The 22,427-nt window shown below is 38.1% G+C and overlaps 2 protein-coding genes and 1 long non-coding RNA gene across 4 annotated transcripts in view; 2 read left to right on the top strand and 1 right to left on the bottom strand.

Moving 5' to 3' along the window:
• The first annotated feature begins 1,531 nt into the window (after window positions 1-1,531).
• LOC149691844 (tRNA (guanine(6)-N(2))-methyltransferase THUMP3-like) lies at window positions 1,532-5,249 on the top strand. Its single transcript, XM_089869288.1, has 7 exons — window positions 1,532-1,757; window positions 2,663-3,135; window positions 3,200-3,269; window positions 3,509-3,615; window positions 3,685-3,769; window positions 3,845-3,982; window positions 4,984-5,249. The coding sequence occupies exons 1-7, from the start codon at window positions 1,602-1,604 to the stop codon at window positions 5,104-5,106; spliced, it is 1,152 nt and encodes a 383-aa protein (XP_089725414.1). The 5' UTR covers window positions 1,532-1,601; the 3' UTR covers window positions 5,107-5,249.
• Window positions 5,181-20,620, bottom strand: LOC149691843 (FYVE, RhoGEF and PH domain-containing protein 2-like). Of its 2 annotated transcripts, none has more exons than XM_089869281.1 (16): window positions 19,931-20,620; window positions 15,853-16,225; window positions 14,548-15,321; window positions 10,885-11,086; window positions 10,398-10,808; window positions 10,240-10,327; window positions 10,125-10,175; window positions 10,002-10,060; window positions 8,705-8,851; window positions 8,441-8,625; window positions 8,337-8,367; window positions 7,401-7,589; window positions 7,106-7,330; window positions 6,906-7,031; window positions 6,476-6,633; window positions 5,181-5,868 (listed from the first exon to the last, which is right to left on the bottom strand). In XM_089869281.1, the coding sequence occupies exons 2-16, from the start codon at window positions 16,104-16,106 to the stop codon at window positions 5,820-5,822; spliced, it is 2,949 nt and encodes a 982-aa protein (XP_089725407.1). In that variant the 5' UTR covers window positions 16,107-16,225; window positions 19,931-20,620; the 3' UTR covers window positions 5,181-5,819. The 2 variants fall into 2 exon arrangements, with proteins under 2 accessions (XP_089725407.1, XP_089725408.1); XM_089869282.1 differs by lacking the exon at window positions 19,931-20,620 and adding an exon at window positions 16,601-17,014.
• LOC149691840 (uncharacterized) overlaps window positions 7,219-22,427 on the top strand; it is a 52,293-nt gene continuing 37,084 nt past the window's right edge. The window contains exon 1 of the long non-coding RNA XR_016383513.1: window positions 7,219-7,344. This is a non-coding gene — a long non-coding RNA (uncharacterized LOC149691840). The remainder of the gene's footprint in view (window positions 7,345-22,427) is intronic.

The raw sequence follows: 22,427 nt of genomic DNA, 5'->3' as shown, positions 1-22,427 counted from the left end.
AGTAGTGTCGGTAGAGGGGGGAGTAGACTGTGTATCCCTCCCTCTAGGCGCGCTTTTGTAAGAGGGGATACTGTACGCGCCTGGTAGGAGGGATGACACTGAGCTAAGAGATAGAAGGGTGTGACGTTTGAATACGTAGAACTGACATTACTCTATAAAATCCTCCACCGTGTAGATGTAAATGGGAGGAGGCTTCAGAAGCTCCGCCCCGTTTGTTGTTTCCTAATTTTTCTTCAAAACATATTCTTTCATTTTAATATTTAATTCTGAGTAGTTAATTTATTAAAAAATAAATTAGCAACTTCAACGACTTCACGAAGTACACGAGGATGGGTCTAGAATATTCTTAGTAACTTAAATTAATTCTTAAGTTAATTTTAATCCGCTATAGCTTGATTAAGCCTCTCACGAGTCTTCCATATTTAACAGTGCTTGGTAAAATATACGTAATTTAGCTTGATAACTATTAAATGAAACAGAAATAAATTCTTATACAGCTCTATATAATGTTTGTACGCGGGTTTTTACCCATAAATATATATTAAATAATAATGTCGCTTTAAATTTGTACTAACCTTTACCTTCTCTACGAAAAAATAGAGAAAAAAAGATGTTGAATCATGGCTTAAATGTAGAAAAGGATTTTTAATGACTAAGCATTTTTAAAACCAAATTTAGAAGGCTTAATTGCAATTACATCATATCATTAAAAATTAAAATTAAATAAAAAAACGCGTATTAACTTTGTAAATAAGATTTTTGTTTTGCTTTTTTTAAACATAAGGTTTTAATTTTAAATAATTTTTTTTTATTAATCTTAAACATTTAAAATAAAATATTCTATAGTTTTTAGGTAGTTTAATCGCGGTATATGCAAATTTTCGCGCCAAAAATAATTATTATATATTTCACACTCGTCATTGTTTACCTCCATTCCACCACACATACACATACACAAACAAATAAATAAATAAATAAACAAACATACATACCGCGAGTTAAATTTTTAATAATTCTAATTAATAATTAATTAAATAAATATTCAAATTATCGAAACCCTACCATAAGATTTGATACTGTGTACAGTGTTCATAGTAAATTATATCTTTAATGGTGTTATAATGATTATATTGTTTTTAATTGTTTTTTTATCCCCCCGTTGTAGTTAAAAACAAAAAAGAAATTTTATAAATAACGTTCAAATTTATGTGAAATTAACGTAAAAATTAATTATAGTAGTTAATTAACACTGTTATTACGAACCCATTGTTAAAAACTTATATATAGGTAGTAGGAATTTCTTAATAATATTTTTTTTGTCGGGGTCCGTTATTTTGAAAGTTTTCTAATTATTATTTTATGTGAAAAAAAAAATACTTTTGGCCAAAATAATTGTTGGATGGTATAAAATTTTAATGTAAGTGCTGGAAAATAAAGTGACAAAAATATTACAGCTTGCGTTCGTAAGCGCGTGATCGAGTTGGCCATGAACTATGCTTATTTCCTTACCTCTCGTTTAGGATCCACACAGAAGGCGTCTGCTAGTGAATCTGAGGATCATTGCGGGAATTTGCGGATTTTGGTTGTGAGAAGTTGTAACGATGAGTTCTGGAATTTTATTTATGTTAACTGTGGTTCCCGGATTTGAAAAAGTACTGTTAAAAGAATGTAAAGAAAAACTCAACGGTTCGACGCAAAAATCGGAAGAAAGAGGACAAGTTTTGATAGAAGTTCCGCAAACCGTACAAGTTAATGATGTAAGTATACGCAACCAAGGCTTATTTATTGTGGGCATTTTTACGCTGCGCTGAGGCTAAAATAGTGCCGTCTGGGTTTTTTGTGGGCTTTGTTTGGGGTTATTACACGTTGACGAGGTACAGCTGCAATTAGCAATGCATTTTTGCGTTATTAGAGTAGTTATCTTAATACGGATGTTGGCAGTTTTTGCTTTTGTATGCCGAAACTAGCGTCTTGATTTGAATTTAACTTGTACCCTGCATTGGCATGATGCTTTTGATTACCGACATTGTTATTTTTTCACATTCTAAAATACTATCATTAAGTTGAGCTTGGTTATACGTAACTTCAATGTACCATCCACACCCAAATACCAAACCTAATTTTTGCAATACACTTCAGTGTTTGTGGCTAGCAATTATGCACCTTAGTAGTGGCTTCACTAAGCCTTAGATCACGTGGCTTGCTTGCTATAATCGTTGCCTACGTTAATCAAGGCCTGTGCGCGGCGCCGATTTTTATTTTGGCAATTTAAGTTGCTAAATTCTCTCACCTGAGGCGCTATTAGCTGGACCTAAATAATTTGAAATGCTCATTTTCTCGCGCTTTTAATTTGAAATGTTCATTTTCTCGCGCGTTTAATTTGAAATGTTCATTTTCTCGCGCTTTTAATTTGAAATGTTCATTTTCTCGCGCTTTTAATTTGAAATGTTCATTTTCTCGCGCTTTTAATTTGAAATAGTCATTTTCGCGCGCGTTTCGGTCCAGCTATCAATGAAATCTCGCGCTAAAATAGGGAGAAGATGAGAAGTCGCGGTTCTTAAAAGTCCCCCCCTTCTAAGCCATCGCGCACAGGCCTTGATTAACGTAGGCAACGCTATGACGCAGCGGCTTTCATCATTTGTTTTAACTTAACAATACTTAGGTATTAAACTTAAAAGGTGCCGATCGAGTATTCTTGGTAATTTACCCCGAAACCAGTACAGATTACCCCCCAACAGAAGAACAAGTACCAGACTTTTTCAAAGACTTATTTAGTAAGATTGATTGGCCTAGACAATTAAAAATTTGGTGTTCGATCTTGAATATAAGGATACCTAATGAAACTGCAACGCAAAATGGCAACAACGCTTTCAACTTTCGAGTTACGTGTAATAGATCGGGAAATAAACACAAATTCACGTCTGTTGAAGCTGCAAGCATATTTGGTGGCATTATCTTTGATGAATTTCATTGGCCAGTCAACTTGACGAAATCTATCTTGGTTATAAATTTGGATATCAAAAATGATACGGTTTTAGTTAAAATACCTTTAACATTAAAGAGTTTACATCGTAGAAATATAACCAGTTTTGGGCCTAATTCCTTAAGAAATACCGTTGCTTTTAATATGCTTAGGTATGTATATAGGCAGGTGTCTATTTCCTACATCAAAAAACATACTTATTTTATTGAAATGCAGGACTATATCTATAAATAGTGGAGACTTAGTTTGTGATATCATGTGTGGGGGCGCTGTTATACCAATTGAGGTATTAGACTATAGTTTAATAGGGAGCTAACAACTGGCTAGGGGGAAGAGAATAGTCTGACGTCACGCAGCCCCCCCCCCCCTCTGGTTGGCATTTTTGCGTGTAGAATACTGTTTCCAACCGCTAGGGGGGATGAAACTCCAGTAAGAGATAGAAGGGTGTGACGTTTCAGGGTCAGAACTGTTAGCTCCCTATTGGCCTAAGGTTTAAACATATTTTAAACGCGATTTTGACTCCAGGGGGCGTTGAACTGGGTTGATTCATTTCATATTTGCGGGGAGATCCATCCTAAAGGTTGCGAAAGAGCTCGGGAAAATATATCTCATATAAAAAGCTTAGTGACAAAGTATGTTATGTTACCTTAAAACCTTAAGTCGTGTTATATTTTAAGTTAATATGGTATAATCTCCTACAGAATGGGTGAATTAGAGTTAATAAAATGGGATGCTACTAGGCTACCATTGAGGGATAACATTCTCAACGTCATTGTGACTGATCTTGTAAGACTTTAATCATGTTTAGGCTCAGGGGAATTATTTCTTAATAGGCCTAACTATTTTATTTAATTAATTAAGCCTTTTGGTAAACGATGCGGGTCAAAGAGCAGAAACTCAATTTTATATCCGGCCATGTTGAAAGAAGCGGCACGTGTTTGTCAACGAGGAAATTCTCGTGCCCTTTTTCTAACCAATGACAGGGCTTCCTTTAATATGGTATGCCTTATGATAGGAATACATATAGCTAATAGGAATAATTGTGTAGCCATATCTCCCATGATAGTTTCTACGTGGGTTTTGTGGGTATACCATGCTTGATAAGGTACCCCCGTCTTGTTCCATCTTACCCCCCCCCGTCTTGTTCCATCTTACTACCCCCGTCTTGTTCCATCTTACTACCCCCGTCTTGTTCCATCTTACTACCCCCGTCTTGTTCCATCTTACTACCCCCGTCTTGTTCCATCTTACTACCCCCGTCTTGTTCCATCTTACTACCCCGTCTTGTTCCATCTTATACCCCCCCTCTTGTTCCATCTTATACCCCCCTCTCTTGTTCCATCTTATACCCCCTCTCTTGTTCCATCTTATACCCCCCTCTCTTGTTCCATCTTATACCCCCTCTCTTGTTCCATCTTATACCCCCTCTCTTGTTCCATCTTATACCCCCCTCTCTTGTTCCATCTTATACCCCCCTCTCTTGTTCCATCTTATACCCCCCTCTCTTGTTCCATCTTATACCCCCTCTCTTGTTCCATCTTATACCCCCCTCTCTTGTTCCATCTTATACCCCCTCTCTTGTTCCATCTTATACCCCCCTCTCTTGTTCCATCTTATACCCCCCTCTTGTTCCATCTTATACCCCCTCTCTTGTTCCATCTTATACCCCCTCTCTTGTTCCATCTTATACCCCCTCTCTTGTTCCATCTTATACCCCCCTCTCTTGTTCCATCTTATACCCCCTCTCTTGTTCCATCTTATACCCCCCTCTCTTGTTCCATCTTATACCCCCTCTCTTGTTCCATCTTATACCCCCCTCTCTTGTTCCATCTTATACCCCCCTCTTGTTCCATCTTATACCCCCCCCCCCCTCTTGTTCCTTCTTACCCCGTCTTGTTGAGTGAAAATGGCTATACACAATGATATCTATTAACTGTATATATTCCTGGTTTTGATTATTTGGGTTTTCAACATGACCTTATACCCCCGAAATATTTCAGGCATTACAAACCCATAAAAAGTATTGGAGATTAGCCCATAGATTTGTAATAAACTTGGGAGGTCTCCAACCGACAATACATCAGTTAAAACGTACTGATATCAAATACGAAATCCATGATTAAATTAAAAGAAACACAGTATTTTCTTTTTTTTTTTTTTAGTAATTTATTTTAAACTGATATGATTTGAGCGAACGTTTGTTTTCTTTGTCCCCGATGTATAAACAGTCAACTGGCAATTAAAATCCTTTCATTTCAATCAATGATTTCATTGAGATTTCTTAGATTGATTGATTTATAAATAATCTTTTTTTTTTGTCTTAAGCGGGAAAACATTTTTTTAAGTAATGTTTTAATGTTCATATAAAGCCTTTCTTTAATTTTCTTTTACCTGACTTCAGGTAAAAACTTAAAAAGCTAAAAACTTTATAATAATGCGCTTAAATTTTATCCTATTAACTAGTTAATATTATTTTTAATTCTTTCTTTCTTTCTTTTGTTTTAAATCAAAACCAACATTTCATTTTAAAAGATATCCTATAGAGTCCTATTAAATCTTTTCTTACGCAACACATTTCTCCACGTTTTTCTCTCTTCTAGTCCATATGTTGTTCGCAAAACAAAAATGTTTATATTACCGGTATATGATCACAGAACTTAAAGAATTGTACACAATTTTACATTTTTATTTATTATGGTTTTTTTGTCACGTGTTCTTAATCTTTGGGATTAAAATTTTAAGGACTAGCAACTTTTATTTATATATAACCGGAAACGATTCTATGTTAAGTGTTGGAAGTTTACGTCACGACCTTCACGTGTTATTATTAAACTTATCAACTGGGGGATTCCGCCCTTGATGCCATTTGCAATGCGCCTACCCACCTAATTAAACAAAAATAAATAAAACTTAATTAGTATCGAAGTATAGGTGTAATTATGATTGGGATGAGAATTATTTCTATATATTTAATATTATGTTTAATTATTATCATAAGTTTATAAGATATGTTCCTACCATAAGTATGACACTACCCATACTTCGTAATGCTACTGAGAGACTTGCAGCTCGAGCTAGTTCTAGCAGAACGGCAAGCGAGAATTGAGTATAACTACACTCGGTTAGTTAGTTTTGCAGGACTTCCATCTAGGTCCTATTTAGTCTTTACTAAGCCTTTGACAGCTCCCAAACCAGGCGTCTTCGCTTTACCTCGAATATATGACCTACGCCAATCACTTCATGACAAACTCCAGTTTGTAACCAGTGACAAACTTATGAAGGAACATATCTTATAAACTTGTGTTACTATAGGGACAAGGCAATAAGTGATAAACCCCTCCTACAAAACGTCAGACGTCCTCTAACCCAATCATCTCTATTCCCCCACTAGCCTTCTACTTCATAAAATCCTCCACCATGTAGATGTATATGGGAGGGGTCGTCTGAGGCCCCGCCCCTTCTGCCATTACCCTATAACCCTTTTTATATTACCTTTCAAGTTCAAATGAATCACTGGCTTGAAAATAGTAGACTTTCTTTTGATGAGAAACTTTAAAAACATTATCGCGACCGTCTAAACCACTCTCCCCTTTGGATGGTACATTGACGGTGTAACCTGGAACTGGCATTGAAGTTAGGGCTCGCTCCTCCTATGAAAATAGATTGAAACGTTATTATTTTAAGTTATACCAGGGATACATACAGCTACTAGGAATCATTGTGTCCCCATATCTCCCTCCCGTGTTAAAATTTATTAGTCTAACTCTTCGCAAAAAAATCCGTCTAGATACGTTGACTGAAAATGGCTAGTGCACAATGATTCCTGCATGGTTAGGGTAAACATTTTTAAATGGACTCGCAACTGAACAAAACATCTTTCTAGTTGGGGTTGGTATCTATTTTAAAATAAACTTAAACCAACCCGATCTGAAGCGAAGGAATATAGTACAAAGTCGGCGTGTAACGCGAACCATCTCCTAATCCACGTCCGACTTCTTGCTTTTAGGTTTAAGTAGCTACAAACCACTGACTGGTCTAAAGGTTTAACCTGTAAAAAAAAACCACGTATATATTATTTGCAGGTACAAAATTGTAAGAATTAGGGTATATAATTCAACTTACATCCAAAACTGATCTATGCCTAACTGGACTTTCGAGAGAACCAAAATTGCCGGACAACGGAGGTGAATCAGGCGTCATGGCCGTCGGGGACGTAGCGTATTTTAAAGTGGAATCATCACCATTCATCGAGGCCAATGCCTCGTAACAGGAATTACAAACTCGACAACTACGATACTTCTCGCATGGAAGTTGAACTTTATGGACTAAACATTTGCCACACGCCACCTGCGTCATAGTAGGTAGGGCCGATTTAAAACTATGTACTATCATGGTGATGGGTACGAAATAAGCTTACAATTCCACAAGCGTGGCAATGGTGTTTCCATTTGAAGGAAAAAGCGTTGAAATGTCTACCGCAACTCATACAATGCGTTACTGATTCCACCTTAACGAATGTCGGGGCGCGTTTCCCCAGTTCTAAACCTTCCGGTGATTTTAGTGAACTCTTGCGTTTCGTTAGTTCGTGAACTGCTTTCGCAAACGCCTGTAAATACCACTCTTGTTATAGACGGTTCCATTTAATTACATACAGAGAAGCGCAAAAACCACAAGGGCGGGGTAGGTCGTATCTCCTTCTTCATGGGTTATTTCCCTCGCGACAAGAAGCACCGCTAGAGGCACTACCCTCCCGCGTGTAGTCTGCTACTACGATTTTTCTCGTGACGTCATACCCTCCCATTTGGCAACCATATTGGAAGTCGTTAGCTCAGGCCATACAATTTAGACTACACCGATATTGACGTCAAGTCCCCGTAGCTCCTTATATCTTACTACCACCAAGAAGTGATGTCTAGTTGACTAGGGAGAAGGTATAAGATGCCTAAGTACTCGCGCGCCATAGTCCCAGTCCCCCTTTCAAAATGCAAGGGGGACGTAAAAGGAGGCCGGGCTATTTCGCCTAGACTCCTCAGTCGGAAAATACGTAATTTTCGTCATTGGCGTCGCGCTGACGTGAGTTTTCAAGTACCAATGAGATGCTGGTTGTACTTTAGAGGCGGCGGGGATTAACTCCGGACCTACGTTTGGACTGCTGGAGATAAAGCTGGAAATGTGGCCAATTTATACCTTCAACCTAATAAACTAGATGTCACTTCTTGGTACCACTCTATAGTAAACTCGGGCACGAGGGAAATAAGCTAAAAGAGCTACCACCCGCCTTTGTGTTGGAACACTTCTCTTTAAGTAATTAATTTAATGATTGTCTTAAGTTCGCTGATCTGGCGTAACTCACCTCCATCCATCTCTGTTTTTCCTCTAAAGTGCTATGTAATTTTAAATATAAAATTATTAGATTACTATAAAAGTAATTATTACCAAGGGGGCGTGGGAACTTACTGTGTATATAACTCTACCGATCTCCCAACGTGTCTTACGTAAAAGGAATTCGCAGTTTCTAAATTATCTCCCTCTTCTACTGTCAAACCTTCAACTTCTAGTCGAGCTCTGACCCGAAATATGGGTCCAGAAACAACACGGTTTGCTATCCTTCTTTGACTACATAGTAGTAATAGGTCGTTGAACTATCGCGTTCGTTAAATAATTTAGTTAATTAATTAATATCCAATTGAGTAATTAAATCAGATCCAAAGATAAACTTACCAAAAACAAATGTCTCTCCTGATGATCACCACTTCTGGCTGATATCTTTATAATCTTGCCTTCTTTTAACAATTCCCGGCTGGGACTGACTAGATCCACTACTCCTCCAATCATTTCTTGGATTTCTAAAAGTTTCTTTATTTTATCCTGTAAAATTCCAGTTCAATATTTAAATTACCTTATCAGGAATGAATACAGCTAAAAGGAATAATTGTGTTACATCCATTTTCACTCAACGTATCTAGGCGTATTTTGTGGGAGGAGCTAGACTATAGGCAATTTTACCTGGCGAATAATCTATCTAGGTTCATGTTGCACCTTGTGGAACATATTTTTCTCTTTACTTCTTTATACTAGAATTAAAACTAAAAGCTTTATCTAAATATTAATATTAAAAGTGTCTAGGGTAAGGTTATAATAATTAATGAAGTTAGTATGTTCGCATTGTGCTTATAGCTATTGATTAAATTAAGATAAAAACTATTGAGAACAGGTTCGACCTTTATTAACAGATAAATTAGTGTTGTTTATTGAAATAGATTTTAGAGTAATGAATTTAAAATAAGAATAACATTTAAGTTTCTGGCTGGTTAACCCTTATCGTATGTAAGTTTTGTGACTCATGGTTTCGCGATACGCGTGCTAGCAATATTCCCTGAAGATGATTAGGTAGATCGTCATGAAGATATTTAAGTTGATTCCGTTAGTTGAGTGGAGAATTCTTTTTAGGCCGCACATTTAAATTTATTTGTCGACGCGGAGAAGTATATACGACCGCACAGTTTTATTTTAGGTTTACGCAATATGGGTCAGTCCTTGACCAACTTCTTCTTTAGCTCCAGATCCAACTCTCTCCTCCTCTCGTCAGGTGTTGGACTTCTCATTCTTTTGCGGTCACGTGTGCCCATAGGGCCACTAAACGAGTTCACTCGGGGTTTTTATAAAATCCCCGAGTATCGCGGTTTGCGCGCGAGGGTTTCAACCAACCAGGTAGATTTTTACAAATAGGGGAAAAGTGGGGGAAAACCAGCCATAGTGATATTTTGGTGTAAAAGTAGGCTTATACTAAATTTGCTCGTTACACTTGCACGCGCGCCTAGGAACAAACCAATGAAATGACAGTTAGAAAGACTCCTTCAGAATTATTAGGCGTGACGCGATAGTAAAGTCTCAAGCCCGGTATATCCCAAAAACCCGAATAGATATAAAGACGGGACACAATGATTCCTAGTAGCTGATGTATTCCTGGCCTTATCGTAAATTTGCAAAGTTTAGTAAAAAGAAAAAGAATCCCTACGTTTTTCTTCATGGCTTCATTGGCATGTATAGCTGCTGTTGAAACGAGTTCCAGGGCTCCTGATAAATTGCAAAGAATTTGATTTTTAGATATTTTAAAAGTTCAAAATTGAATTAAAATTACTTTCGGTATCTGCTCGATCTGGCGAGTTTTCAGGTAACTTTTTTAAGTAATCTGCAAGGTCATATAAAATGGGGTTATAATGGATTGAAGCTAGAATTAACCAGAATCATCGTACCTTTTAGTAAAAGTTGATATCTAGGCACCCTTTGCACTGGGGTTAGCATATGATGTTGTAAAGTTAAGTGTCCGCATTCTTCCATTGTCTGTTAATAAATTACCAATTTTGTAAAAGGGTAACTTGACAAATGATAAGTGGTAATTAAATCATCTCACGTGAATGTCGTCCATGATTTGGGCAAAATGCGGTTGTTTCTGATAGAGTGAATTGATGAGACCCATGGCGTTGTCGTAGTTTTTAACGTACTCTGTGTACATTTTGAGAAAAGGCGCGAAGTTTTTCATAATGTCGCCAATGCGAGGCTCGGAATCCCATTTGGACAGACGTTCCTCCAATAAGGGCAGTAAGAAATCATGATGTAATTTGTACAGGGATTTTAAATTGCAAAACATTTGAGCCACGGTGTCCTGCGAGAACATATTGTGGACGCGATTCTCTTGGTCCACTCTAAACGCGAAGACCTGGTCAAGTAGATGAAGAATGGACACGTACGTCCTCTCGGTTGTTAGGAGTTCAGTGGCGATTTTATTGAGCGTTTGTTGGACTTTGTCTTTCTTGGATTCGTACTTATGTATTGAGAAAAGAGAATAACTATTAATTTCGACCCTTCATTGGATATGTTTAGGGGAAAGAAAATGGTACCTCCGCGGCTAGTAAACACCCTGAGTCGCTTCTGGCATCAAATTCCTGGGTAGTAATTGACTCTTCGTCCAGTTCTGACGCGGTTCCCGCCGTACTTGTCGCGTCTTCGACCGATTCACATTCGTCATCCTCCTCATCTTCACTTTCCGAGATACTCTCGTAACCATGTTCGTAATTTCTTGTAATTTGTTCAGTATGAAACCTAGAAATGATAGGGGAAAAAATTCATTCATCCACAATTTAGTTTCACTTCCGGTTCATGTTTCCTTAAAAAAAAACGAATAGGTCGCTTAGTTTTTGATATGTAACCATTTAGCTAGAAGTTGTCCCATGTTAAATGTGCTCCTAGCTTAACCGATGCGACGCGATGCGATGCGAAATTGTAATGTGAATATTTATAATATATTTATTATCATTTGGTATAATGGAATTTAACACCTATCCGCCAGCAATCTAATCTTTTAATCACCTCCAATTACGGTTGTAATTAAAACAGTTATTTCAATCGATACAGACAGATAAAGATTTGAATCGATAAATTTATACCCATTTAAAATCCAAATGAGGTAATCTTCCAACATTCTGCCGCGACAGTATACTATCTCTATTCACGCTTAATTACCCGCAAACTTCTCTTAAAACTATTATTTCACTTTAATCGCTTAAAACTTTGCCGCGAAATGTCAAACAAAACCGTTTTGTTCCTTTGGACAAATTTATCGACTTCCCGATAATGTCACCTCTATTGTTTTTCTCGATTTTCCGACTTTGGAATTTAGCTTCTAAAAGTTAAAACTAAAACCTTCCCCATCTGATCTGAAAGGGTGTTTGTTATTGACAGGAAAGAGATGTGTTAGCTAGACGAGAACCTTTTTCTTTTGAATTCTTTCAATACTATGGACTATTTCAACCAAACTTTACAGCAGCTTGGTATCTACCTTTAATCTAGAAACAAAACCGTACTCGCAATGGCATTTTCAGTGATTGCCTGAAATGGTCCATCGCAGCCTTAAGGCACCGTGATTCTTCGAATTTTTTCTTTTGCCTTCAATCTTTGTTCTTACTCGCTCGAGGTGGTATAGTGCGAAGTAGATTAACCCCAAAGCTAAACGTGTTTATCTTTAGCTAATAGCATAAGTTTATAAGATATGGTCACCATAAGTTCGTCACTGGTTACAAACTGCAGTTTGTCATGAAGTGAGTGAGGTAGGTCATAGATTCGAAGTAAAGCGACGCTGGTCAGGTGCTGTCAAAGGCTTAGTGTACAGACTAAATAGGACCTAGATGGAAGTCCTTCAAAACAAACCGAGTGTAGTACTTCAATTCTCGCTGGAAATAGCTCGAGCTGTAAGTCTCTCAGTAGCATTACGAAGTATAGGTAGTGTCATACTTATGGAACATATCTTATGATCTCATGGCTCTAGTAGTTGATAAGGGGATAGAGAATGTGGTATTGTAACTTCGGATTGGAGTACTTCTTGGGGCGGTGATGGTACCACTTGGATCGATTCACATTCATTTCCTTTTGGCGAACAGCCGTCGTCGTTTGTTTCTATTCCCTTTTCATTTTTGACAAAGGGGCACCTCGTTAATTAGGCTTAAGGAGTACGGGAATTGAACGGAACTAATTGAAAAATGGATCAGCTACTTCTTCCCCCTCCCCTCTGCTCCAGCGCAACCCGCTCTTGTCTTAATGTTTATCGACTTGTTGACGTCTTGCGAGACCTTTCTATTGATCCGGAATTAACCGATCTTACCCCGAGTCTTGAAAAATTGAGAGTCGTTTTCCTTTTCTATGTATTGGTTGGAGGTTTTCCTCAATGGTTAATAGCTTTGGTGTTTCACTGTAGGGGGAGGGGTAAAATGGAACATAAGGAGGGCAAGATGGAACTTTACTGGGTGAAGCGAAACGCGTATATTTTCAATGGATTGTTTTGATTAGTTTTCTACGCCTACATCGTCGGCCCTTTTGGACTCTTTTTTGATAGCAGAAGGATAGATATTCAATAATCAATGCATATTTACAGAAGGGGATAATCGAAAAAGAAGGATGACACTCTGTATCCTCTTAATGCTTTAGTTATGTAACGTCATTCTTCCCAGGCTCACCCTTTTAGTTTGCTTTACCGCTCATCAAACTACAAATGGGCATCGCACCGTAAGGTGAAATCTATAATTGTTTGGCACTAAATCCCCAGCAATCATCCCACAAACCTCGTCATGACGTGGGACAGAAATGCACGAGCGCGTCTTGCCAAATATTTAAACGCTAATAGAGTAATGATGAGGGAACTATTTATCGTGTATGTGATTCGGTTTAGTAACCTTGCTCTAAATGTTCCGATTTTGGGAAGAATGACGAAGAGAAGTATTATATACTTCCGATATTTATGATTTTTATGATCTGTGATAAAGGTGCTCGCTTATATTTAATGGTAGCGTTGCTATTTTTAGACATATCTTGGTTCTTATAAAAAAGGAAAACCATTACTGAAATGTCGCGGAAATAATCAAGGAATTAATCAGGGATTAAGAATGGTTCTAGTTAAGTCTACACCGAAAATAATCTGTTTACCAATGAAATCACAGTTAGAAATACGTCAGCATTAGATGCCGTGAGGGGTAGTAAGTTCTCAAGCCCGGCAAACCCACAAAACCCGAAATCATAGAAATTAACATGGGAGCATAGTAATTCCAAGTAGCTGTATGTATTCCTGGTTAGACCAATTAATGGTGCTTTTTTATCAGGCCCTTTTCGCTACCCCAGTATTTTAAAAGATAACCCCACCCTCATGTTTATAGAAGAAAACCGAAACCTTCTCTTTAGCCTTTAGTACCGAAAAGCCATTTAAAGATCATTGACTGTTACAATTCATTAACCAAAAAGAAAAAGGCAACTAAAATTAGCTCGAAATCATAAAGTCAGCTAGAATTAAATCATTCTGCTAGGCCTACGTGGAATGCCTCTTTGAGTTCCCTATAAATAAACCATTGGATCATCGCGTATGCACGAGAGTAAGAAAAATTGGTAGAATTCCACGCTCGAGTAGACACCTTCGCAACTCTCGTGTTCTGGCAAAGACCATACAACTATAACCCTCAAAAGTTGTCTTTAACGCTAGCTCGGGTATAATGCGGGAAAATGGAATTTGGCGCCTTTCCAGAGAGCTCTTGTAGGTCAGTATATTTTGACATCTTGCCATTTTACTAAAAGACCGGAGACACTAGCTTAGCTCCCGCCTGTAAGTCTCCCGTTGTTATTTTCTTTCTAACTGGCCTGTCAAACGCGAAACAACAATGGGTGCTGAGAAAACAGAAGTATTTCAGCCCGAAGATGTGGCCCATTGGAACCCTTAACAAAATAGACCATTAGATCCATCACTTGCAGAGAAACTGAGAGCTAGTTCTAGCAGAACGACAAGCGAGAATTAGCTAGCCTACACTCGGTTAATTAGTTTTGCAGGACTTCATCTTCTCTATTTAGTCTGCATTACTAAGTCTTTGACAGCGCCAAAAACCAGAACCAGGCGTATGTCGCTTTACCTCGAATCTATGACCTACTTCAATCACTTCGTGACAAGCTCCAGTTTATAACCAGCAACAAACTTATCAGTGGAACATATCTTATGAACTTATGATCTAATGACCTCTTGGTAAATTTACCTGTAACTATTCGAAATCCCGCAATACTCGAAGGTGCTCTTGGACATATGATAGTGATGAGTTCCCATCCTTCCTGGGTTAACCCTAACTGGTGAGGATAGAAAGTTTGTCGGGTTGGGGTCGTGATCGGGTACAACCTTGTCCCGAAAGCCGCCCGGTGAATAATCCGGACTCATTGGCGATCTTTTTGGAAACTTTGGGGTCGAGCGTCCACCACCACCTCCGTTCGTAGCGTACTTATTTGCGTTTTTATCGTTAAACCTCGACTCCTCCGAATTGGTTGAAGTCCCGCTGCTGAATTCGGAAGCTAAACTATTGGGTCTCTTGGGTCCCTGGTACCGCGGTTCACCCGGGCCGCACGTCAAGTCCGTATGAAAGAAGATACGGTTTTGATCGTCTAAGATGTCCGCGAATCTCTCCTTGTTTTCTTGCATGAAACGCGAGAATATTTCTTGATTGCCCGAAGAGAACTTCTTTTGGGCCTCTTCGAAGAATTTTTGCATCCGGTCTTCGGGGTCCGCGAAGGCCGAAGTGGAGTAACCGCGTCTCCATTTGTTGTTTTCTTCGCGCACTTTGGAGAACCAGTCGCGAGATTCTTGTTTCATCCTTTCCATCTTCTCTTCGCGTGAGATTTTGTTGTTCATGATGGAGCTACCGCTTCCAGAATCGCTGTTGGCGCAGTTACTTCCAGGACTACTTATACAGCTCTCTACCTTTTCAACGACTCCGTTGCTACTACCGTTTTCCATCTCGGAGAAATACGCTTCGTGAAATCTGTGGAGTGCAAGAAACGGGATTGAGATTAACTTAAGAGAAAATGCGGTGTCATTTCAAATAGATTCTGGCTTGGCTGGCTTCTGCAATGTTATGTGGGGGAGAGGAGAGGAGAAACGTAGCTAATGGGTAAACTATCTGTGTATAGCTAGAGATGTGACGTCATGGATTGCGTAACTGCTTGGTTAGAGTATGGGCTTGGTTGAAGGTTAACAGGTGTTTTTTAATTTACGCCTACTGTACTGCTGCACTATATACTGACTTTGATTCAAAGGTCTAGCGTTGATTTTAATGGAATAGAGGAAGTAAAATTTAAAGGGATGTGCAAAGTGTCTCCCATCAAATAGAGGTTTATTGGGCATGCCTGAATTTTGTAGCGTTATCAATGCATGGTGAATGGGAATGTCGCTTACAGTCACGTGACATTGTCCAATCTCTACACCAGGAAATAGTAACGCTACTACTTCAAAATGTAGTTCCTAACTCTCCCCCTCCCCTATATAACGAATTGTAAGTCCCTTGAAAACTTACAGGCGAGGAACTCTGTTTTCTTCGTTGAATTCGAACTTTAGTAGTTTGACCTTTTCGGACAAGGGTGTTGGCAGCGAATCGTTTCGTCTAGGACTGACCCTTCCGTTGGCCGTGATTGTCAAATTCTGCGGTTGTAATTGGCTCGATTTCGTACGACGGTGCAATAATCTTTGGCTGGCGATTTTAGGACTGGCTAGCGAAAATCCGATTAATCGGACACGCTCATCTTCCCCCGGTTTGGACAAACTCTCCATCGGAGCCCTTGATTTCCCGCCGGACCTTTATCGTCACGATGTACCCTGGAAGATTCCCTCCAAAGTTTCGGTACGCTTTGCCGCGTCTTGATGGCTCGCAACTGGACGCGGCGAGAACCCTGCGAGAAAATGAATTCAAAACTTAGAAAAGTTCATGTAAGATAACGTTTTTCATGCAGTGGGGGTAGATTTAATCACGAGGGCAATCTGCAGTTAGTTTCCCCCGACCTCTTAAAATACTTTAGGGCGATTATACTTCATAAAAAAAACTCATTTTCCAGTAATAACATTATACCTAATTAGGTTTTGAAACCTTCCGCCGCGGTGGTTTTAAAATAATTAGCGCTTTTTACTTTGTTGAAACGTCGGCATCTTTTGAAATTGGTTTATGAGTCGCGTGGCTTCGCATTAACCCTGAGCGTAAGTTTATGACATATAATTTCGACCATAAGTATGACACTACCTATACTTCGTAATGCTACTGAGAGACTTACAGCTCGAGCTAGTTCTATCAGAACGACAAGAGAGAATTGACTACACTGGTTTAGTTTTGCAGTCCATCTTCCTATTTAGGCAGTACTAAGCCTTTGACAGCGCCAAAACCAGAAAAACGACAATCTATGACCTGCGTCACTTCATGACAAGCTCCAGTTTGTAATCAGTGACAAATTTATATGGAACATATCTTATGAGCTTATGGCCCGAATGAATTGCTGGTTACAGCTTCGACTTCAATAGAGTCAAAGAAAACAAGAAAAAATACACTCCACCACTTTTAAAAAATCTGATTAATGTCTCTAGTGAATTCGTAATTCATTCATTCAGAGTATGCGTGTGACTAGCGAATGACTAAAGAGTACCTCCCCGCTTTTCAAACCATTCCTGCATGGGAAGAGTGCTGACTGGATGAAGAGAAGAAGTTTTATTCACATTGGGTTTAGAAATTTGAACAGAAACTAAATACCTCCAAAATTCATTAGTGCGAATGTAGGTAACTAGAAAACCCGAAAAGAGAAAAGTGGAGGGTTGTTCATAGAGGTTCTATAAAGGGGAGTTGGTTTTGAAGGATCAACCAAAAAACTCGAGAGGGACAGCTTTAGGAAAGTGTCACGTGATCGTTGCTTTTTAACCGTGATCCTAATAGCGAATTCTATTGGACTGCTCTGTGTGAGATCGCTCCGCGGTTTTTGCTCTGAGCGGAAATTAAACCGAGCGTCCGATAATTGGAAAACGTGAATCTGAGGTAGACGTGATCTCGATTTAAAAATGGAACGCGGAAAAAACCTTTCAGAGCACTCCGAGAGAGCCCCGAGCAGTTCATTGGAACACAAAAAAAACATTCGAGAGCAGTCCAATGGAACACAAAAAAAATTTGAGAGCAGTCCAATGGAACACAAAAAAAATTTGAGAGCAGTCCAATGGAACACAAAAAAAATTTGAGAGCAGTCCAATGGAACACAAAAAACATTTGAGAGCAGTCCAATGGAACACAAAAAAAATTTGAGAGCAGTCCAATGGAACACAAAAAAATTTGAGAGCAGTCCAATGGAACACAAAAAAAATTTGAGAGCAGTCCAATGGAACACAAAAAAAATTTGAGAGCAGTCCAATGGAACACAAAAAAACATTTGAGAGCAGTCCAATGGAACACAAAAAAAATTTGAGAGCAGTCCAATGGAACACAAAAAATATTTCAGAGCAGTCCAATGGAACACAAAAAACATTTCAGAGCACTCCAATGGAACACAAAAAACATTTCAGAGCACTCCAATGGAACACAAGAAACATTTCAGAGCACTCCAATGGAACACAAAAAACATTTCAGAGCAGTCCAATGGAACACAAAAAACATTTCAGAGCAGTCCAATGGAACACAAAAAACATTTCAGAGCAGTCCAATGGAACACGAAAAAACATTTCGGAGCAGCCCTATGGAACACGAAAAAACATTTCGGAGCAGCCCTATGGAACACAAAAAATATTTCAGAGCACTCCAATGGAACACAAGAAACATTTCAGAGCACTCCAATGGAACACAAAAAACATTTCAGAGCACTCCAATGGAACACAAGAAACATTTCAGAGCACTCCAATGGAACACAAAAAAACATTTCAGAGCACTCCAATGGAACACAAAAAACATTTCAGAGCAGTCCGATGGAACACAAAAAACATTTCAGAGCAGTCCAATGGAACACGAAAAAACATTTCAGAGCAGCCCTATGGAACACGAAAAAACATTTCGGAGCAGCCCTATGGAACACAAAAAACATTTCAGAGCAGTCCAATGGAACACGAAAAAACATTTCAGAGCAGTCCGTGCAGTGCAATGCAAACTAAGACCCGATTCTCCCCATTATAAATTCTCTCTGCTTCCCATTCGGGCGCCTATTCAATGAGTTCCTCGAGAGCGAAAGAGTGTTACAGTCATTCCAGTCGCCCCACTGTCTAGAGATTCTACCCTTCGATATTTCATAAAAACGTCCCGTGTGTTACAGCCTCAACACCACCGAGCAAAAAATGAAAAAATCCATATCTCATGGAAGATGAACAATCCATTCAAGTTTTTTTTTTACAAACCCCATAATTGTGAGACAACCCACCCAACCAACCCAACATTGTTGTAAAATGTTTCCCCGTCTGTAGTGCCATTTGGCATCCCTGCAATTCGCGAGAGTGAATTTTAACGATGAACAGCGCCGTAATGGAACAAGGGCGTACGTACAGCGCAGTTTGCCCCTGTAAAGTAATGACACTACACTAGCTCTAATAGTTTTGCAACCAATATGGGGATAGTATTGGGTGCTGTTGCTTCATAGCGAGCACGAGGTGTGAGCGTGGATTATGGAGCTTATACTGTATATATATATATATATATATATATATATATATATATATATATATATATATATATATATATACACACAAAGCGTGATCTAGTTTATTCGTGTAATATGAGTCAGAAGATCAAGTTTAACTTTGGAATTTTATTTAGCAATTTTATTTTGAGCTTAGAAGTCTGCTTTTTTAGCGCCGAAAGAAATGGTCTAATATGATTCTGGTGACTTTTGCGTGGTTGCCATAGTGATTCCTGTTTTAAAATCGTTTTAGGATGTGGGAGTAAAGTGAATTTTCAAAGGGATACTGAAGTGACAAAATGAAAATGGTATTAATTAATTTGTTTGGTTGAATCTCATCTCCCAGTTTTTAAACTCTCTTTATTGCCACTATACTAATTTTTAATTTAATTTGTATGGTTTAATGTACACTGAAGGGGCTAGAGAAATTTTTATTCTCCCCTCTCGTTTCTTAACTTTAACTGCGCACGCGCTTCAGGGCTGCCAGTAATTTGTTATTAGAGCATCGTTCAGTACGTTCAAATCTTGTATTCAGGTTTGGAACTGAATTATAATTACTGAATCGAACGCAGAATTCTACAAGATTTTCAGTCTGTTTTATCTGTTGAATTGCAAGAGTTACAAATGACTGGCAACACTTGTATCATGCACACATATTTACTCTCAGTAAATAAATAAATAAATATAAGTAACAACAGCTAGTCAGGAAGCAAGCGTCTTACTATTAAAGGAGCTAATTACTCAACAGTCCAGTAAAATTTAAAAAGAGACGTCTGTTTTAACTTCAATAGTTAATTTTAATTGAAGGACAAATATTAACCTTGGCAATTTATACTCCCTTTAAAAACTAATTCACTAATCTACCAGATAAAAATTATTTATCATTTTGGCATTGTTCCACGGACTAATAAGAAAGAAAACAACAACAGCAAAAGAGATTTTTAGTGAACATTTTAAAGAACATACCCCATTTTGGGACTGTTTTAGAAATCCGATAAACATCAGGTTATTAGCACTGAAAATTTGCGTAGATAACAATATCAAAAGGAAAAATGGAGTATTTCACACAGGACGCGTTATAATATTCAAATTTATTTGACGGGATGGAGTTTGTCTTATTTCATTTTTGTCATAATGTCGTCACGCGTGTATTCATAGAGGCGACGACGATAGATCACCGTATGATCGTTCGCGTGTCCGTTCTTCCGGTAGCTGGCCAGCGTCCCTCTCAATGGATAAAGTCCGCTTATCTAATCCCTGGTACTACTAATCTGCCGGCGTTCTAGCACCACCACCAGCAGCAGCAGCTTGACTTTCCTGCATGGAATAAAGGTTCTCTCGAATCCCGATTCCTAGGAACATTTGGTTGCGTCTAAAGAGCGTCAAACGCGCGAAACTATCGCCGTGCAAAAGAGAGAAAAGTTGGGGGCCAAAATCGATAGGAACCCGCCCCCCCCTTTTTGGAGGCACCGTGGATGATAGATACACTGTTGTACGTACCTAGGAGTGGTAATCCGGTTTTGTATCTCGATTCGAAAGTAGTTGTAATATTGTTTGGAAATTTTTGTGGTAGCAACAAACCACCGGTATGATATCGGTATCGGTAACAAATATATCGGTTCGGATCGATTGATTTACACCGATTTTTACCCATTAATCGGTTAGAGGTTCATTTATCAGTTAATATTAGGTAAAAATCGGTTGATAATCGGTTAATATCGGTTAATATTTAAGTAAAAATCGGTTCATATCGGTTAATATGTAAGTAAAAATCGGTTAATAGTTGGTTGATATCAGTTAATATTTAAGTAATAATCGGTCGATATTTGTTAATTTTTAATTAAAAATCGGTTAATAATCGGTTGATATCAGTTAATATTTAAGTAAAAATCGGTTAATAATCGGTTGATATCAGTTAATATTTAAGTAAAAATCGGTTAATAATCGGTTGATATCAGTTAATATTTAAGTAAAAATCGGTTAATATTAGGTAAAAATCGGTTAATATTAGGTAAAAATCGGTTAATAATCGGTTGATATCAGTTAATATTTAAATAAAAATCGGTTAATATTAGGTAAAAATCGGTTAATAATCGGTTGATATCAGTTAATATTTAAATAAAAATCGGTTAATATTAGGTAAAAATCGGTTAATAATCGGTTGATATCAGTTAATATTTAAGTAAAAATTGGTTAATATTAGGTAAAAATCGGTTAATAATCGGTTGATATCAGTTAATATTTAAGTAAAAATCGGTTAATATTAGGTAAAAATCGGTTGATAATCGGTTAGTATCGGTTTCATGGGGTTAAACAATCGCTTATCTTGCCGAGTTTAAATAATCGGTTAAAATCATTGTCGGTTCCAGTAAAACTTCGATATCGACGTCGGTTAATTAATTTACGATGTCGGTCATCACTATTCAATTCATTACTTGGCAAATATGAATGAAAGAAGAGTGATGCGGTTTTTGCAGAGAGATTTAAGAAAAGGAGTGAAAACTTAGAGGGAAAGATGTAGAGCGCAACTATGACACTTCGCCCTGTACGAACAAACTAGCAGTTACTATAAGTTTCCTACGAGCGCTTTAACGTAGCTTCCATTCCAGGGTACCCCTAGTTTACTTTATCCATATTGGTTCTGCAGAACCGTTCTTTGCGCGCTATTCCCATCTGGCCAGCGCAGCTATGGCTCGTTAAAACTGTCCGCGCTTTTCCTACCCTTAGTTTCTAGATTTTTGGTTTGATCCCACGGTTGCTATTGGCGACCGAATCTACTATCAAATTCTCCGTTCAAAGCTGTATTGCATGCACTCCTAAGTGCCGCCGAATTTCTACGAGTTTGCAACCTGTATCAGATATCTTTCAAAACGTCCGAAAACCGAAAAAAAGGAAAAAAAAAAAAACAATTTTATATCGAACTATACGTAAATTCTCTCTCGCTTTTTACATCCTGATCCGTAAAACCGAACCCAAAATGGTCGGCATTCAATTGGAAAAGCGTTGACTTGGAAAATATTTCAATATTTTCAAGGTTTCATTTTTGGGTTTTATAGTGATTCTCCCATAGAGAGAGAGAGGGAGAAAAAAGGCTTAGGTTTTATTTGGGACCTTTTTTTAACATCTTTCTCTAGTATTTTTGTATATTACGGTATACTATATCGATCTCCTTAGCTTCCGCTAGCTTTTTCCGCGAATGCAGGGTCATGACCTCGACTTCAAGGTCATATTCGTAAGAGGTTTCGGTAAGAGTAAAGCGCCTCTCCCTATAAGTGATGAGGAAATCAATTAGGAGGATTATGATAAAGGACGCTTTGGCTAATTCGTAATTAACGCCGAAATTTTACAAGGCTTTTTCGTGTATGTATGTTGAAGGTTAGAATTAATTTCGTTTTTTCATTTCTTTTCAATTAATTTATTTATTTATCTGTTTGTTTAGTCCCAAGATGCAATATAATATAAT

Source organism: Phalangium opilio, unplaced genomic scaffold (genome assembly GCF_054372755.1).
Source record: "Phalangium opilio isolate 3A_F unplaced genomic scaffold, DU_Popi_V2 ptg000025l_1, whole genome shotgun sequence".
Taxonomy (NCBI): Eukaryota; Metazoa; Arthropoda; class Arachnida; order Opiliones; family Phalangiidae; genus Phalangium; species Phalangium opilio.
Note: the sequence above shows the minus strand (reverse complement) of the source record. Positions and strands in the feature narration are given on the sequence as shown.

Bases quoted from the DNA above. Each gene is read 5' to 3' on its own strand.
- LOC149691844 (XM_089869288.1), top strand. From the start codon at position 1,602: ATGAGTTCTGGAATTTTATTTATGTTAACTGTGGTTCCCGGATTTGAA. The intron at 3,270-3,508 runs GTATTAGACTAT...TTTTGACTCCAG, and splicing joins GCGCTGTTATACCAATTGAG to GGGGCGTTGAACTGGGTTGA. The intron at 3,616-3,684 runs GTATGTTATGTT...AATCTCCTACAG, and splicing joins ATAAAAAGCTTAGTGACAAA to AATGGGTGAATTAGAGTTAA.
- LOC149691843 (XM_089869281.1), bottom strand. From the start codon at position 16,106: ATGGAGAGTTTGTCCAAACCGGGGGAAGATGAGCGTGTCCGATTAATC. The intron at 15,322-15,852 runs GTAAGTTTTCAA...TGCACTCCACAG, and splicing joins GAAAACAGAGTTCCTCGCCT to ATTTCACGAAGCGTATTTCT. The intron at 5,869-6,475 runs GTAATATAAAAA...TTGTTTAATTAG, and splicing joins GATTCATTTGAACTTGAAAG to GTGGGTAGGCGCATTGCAAA.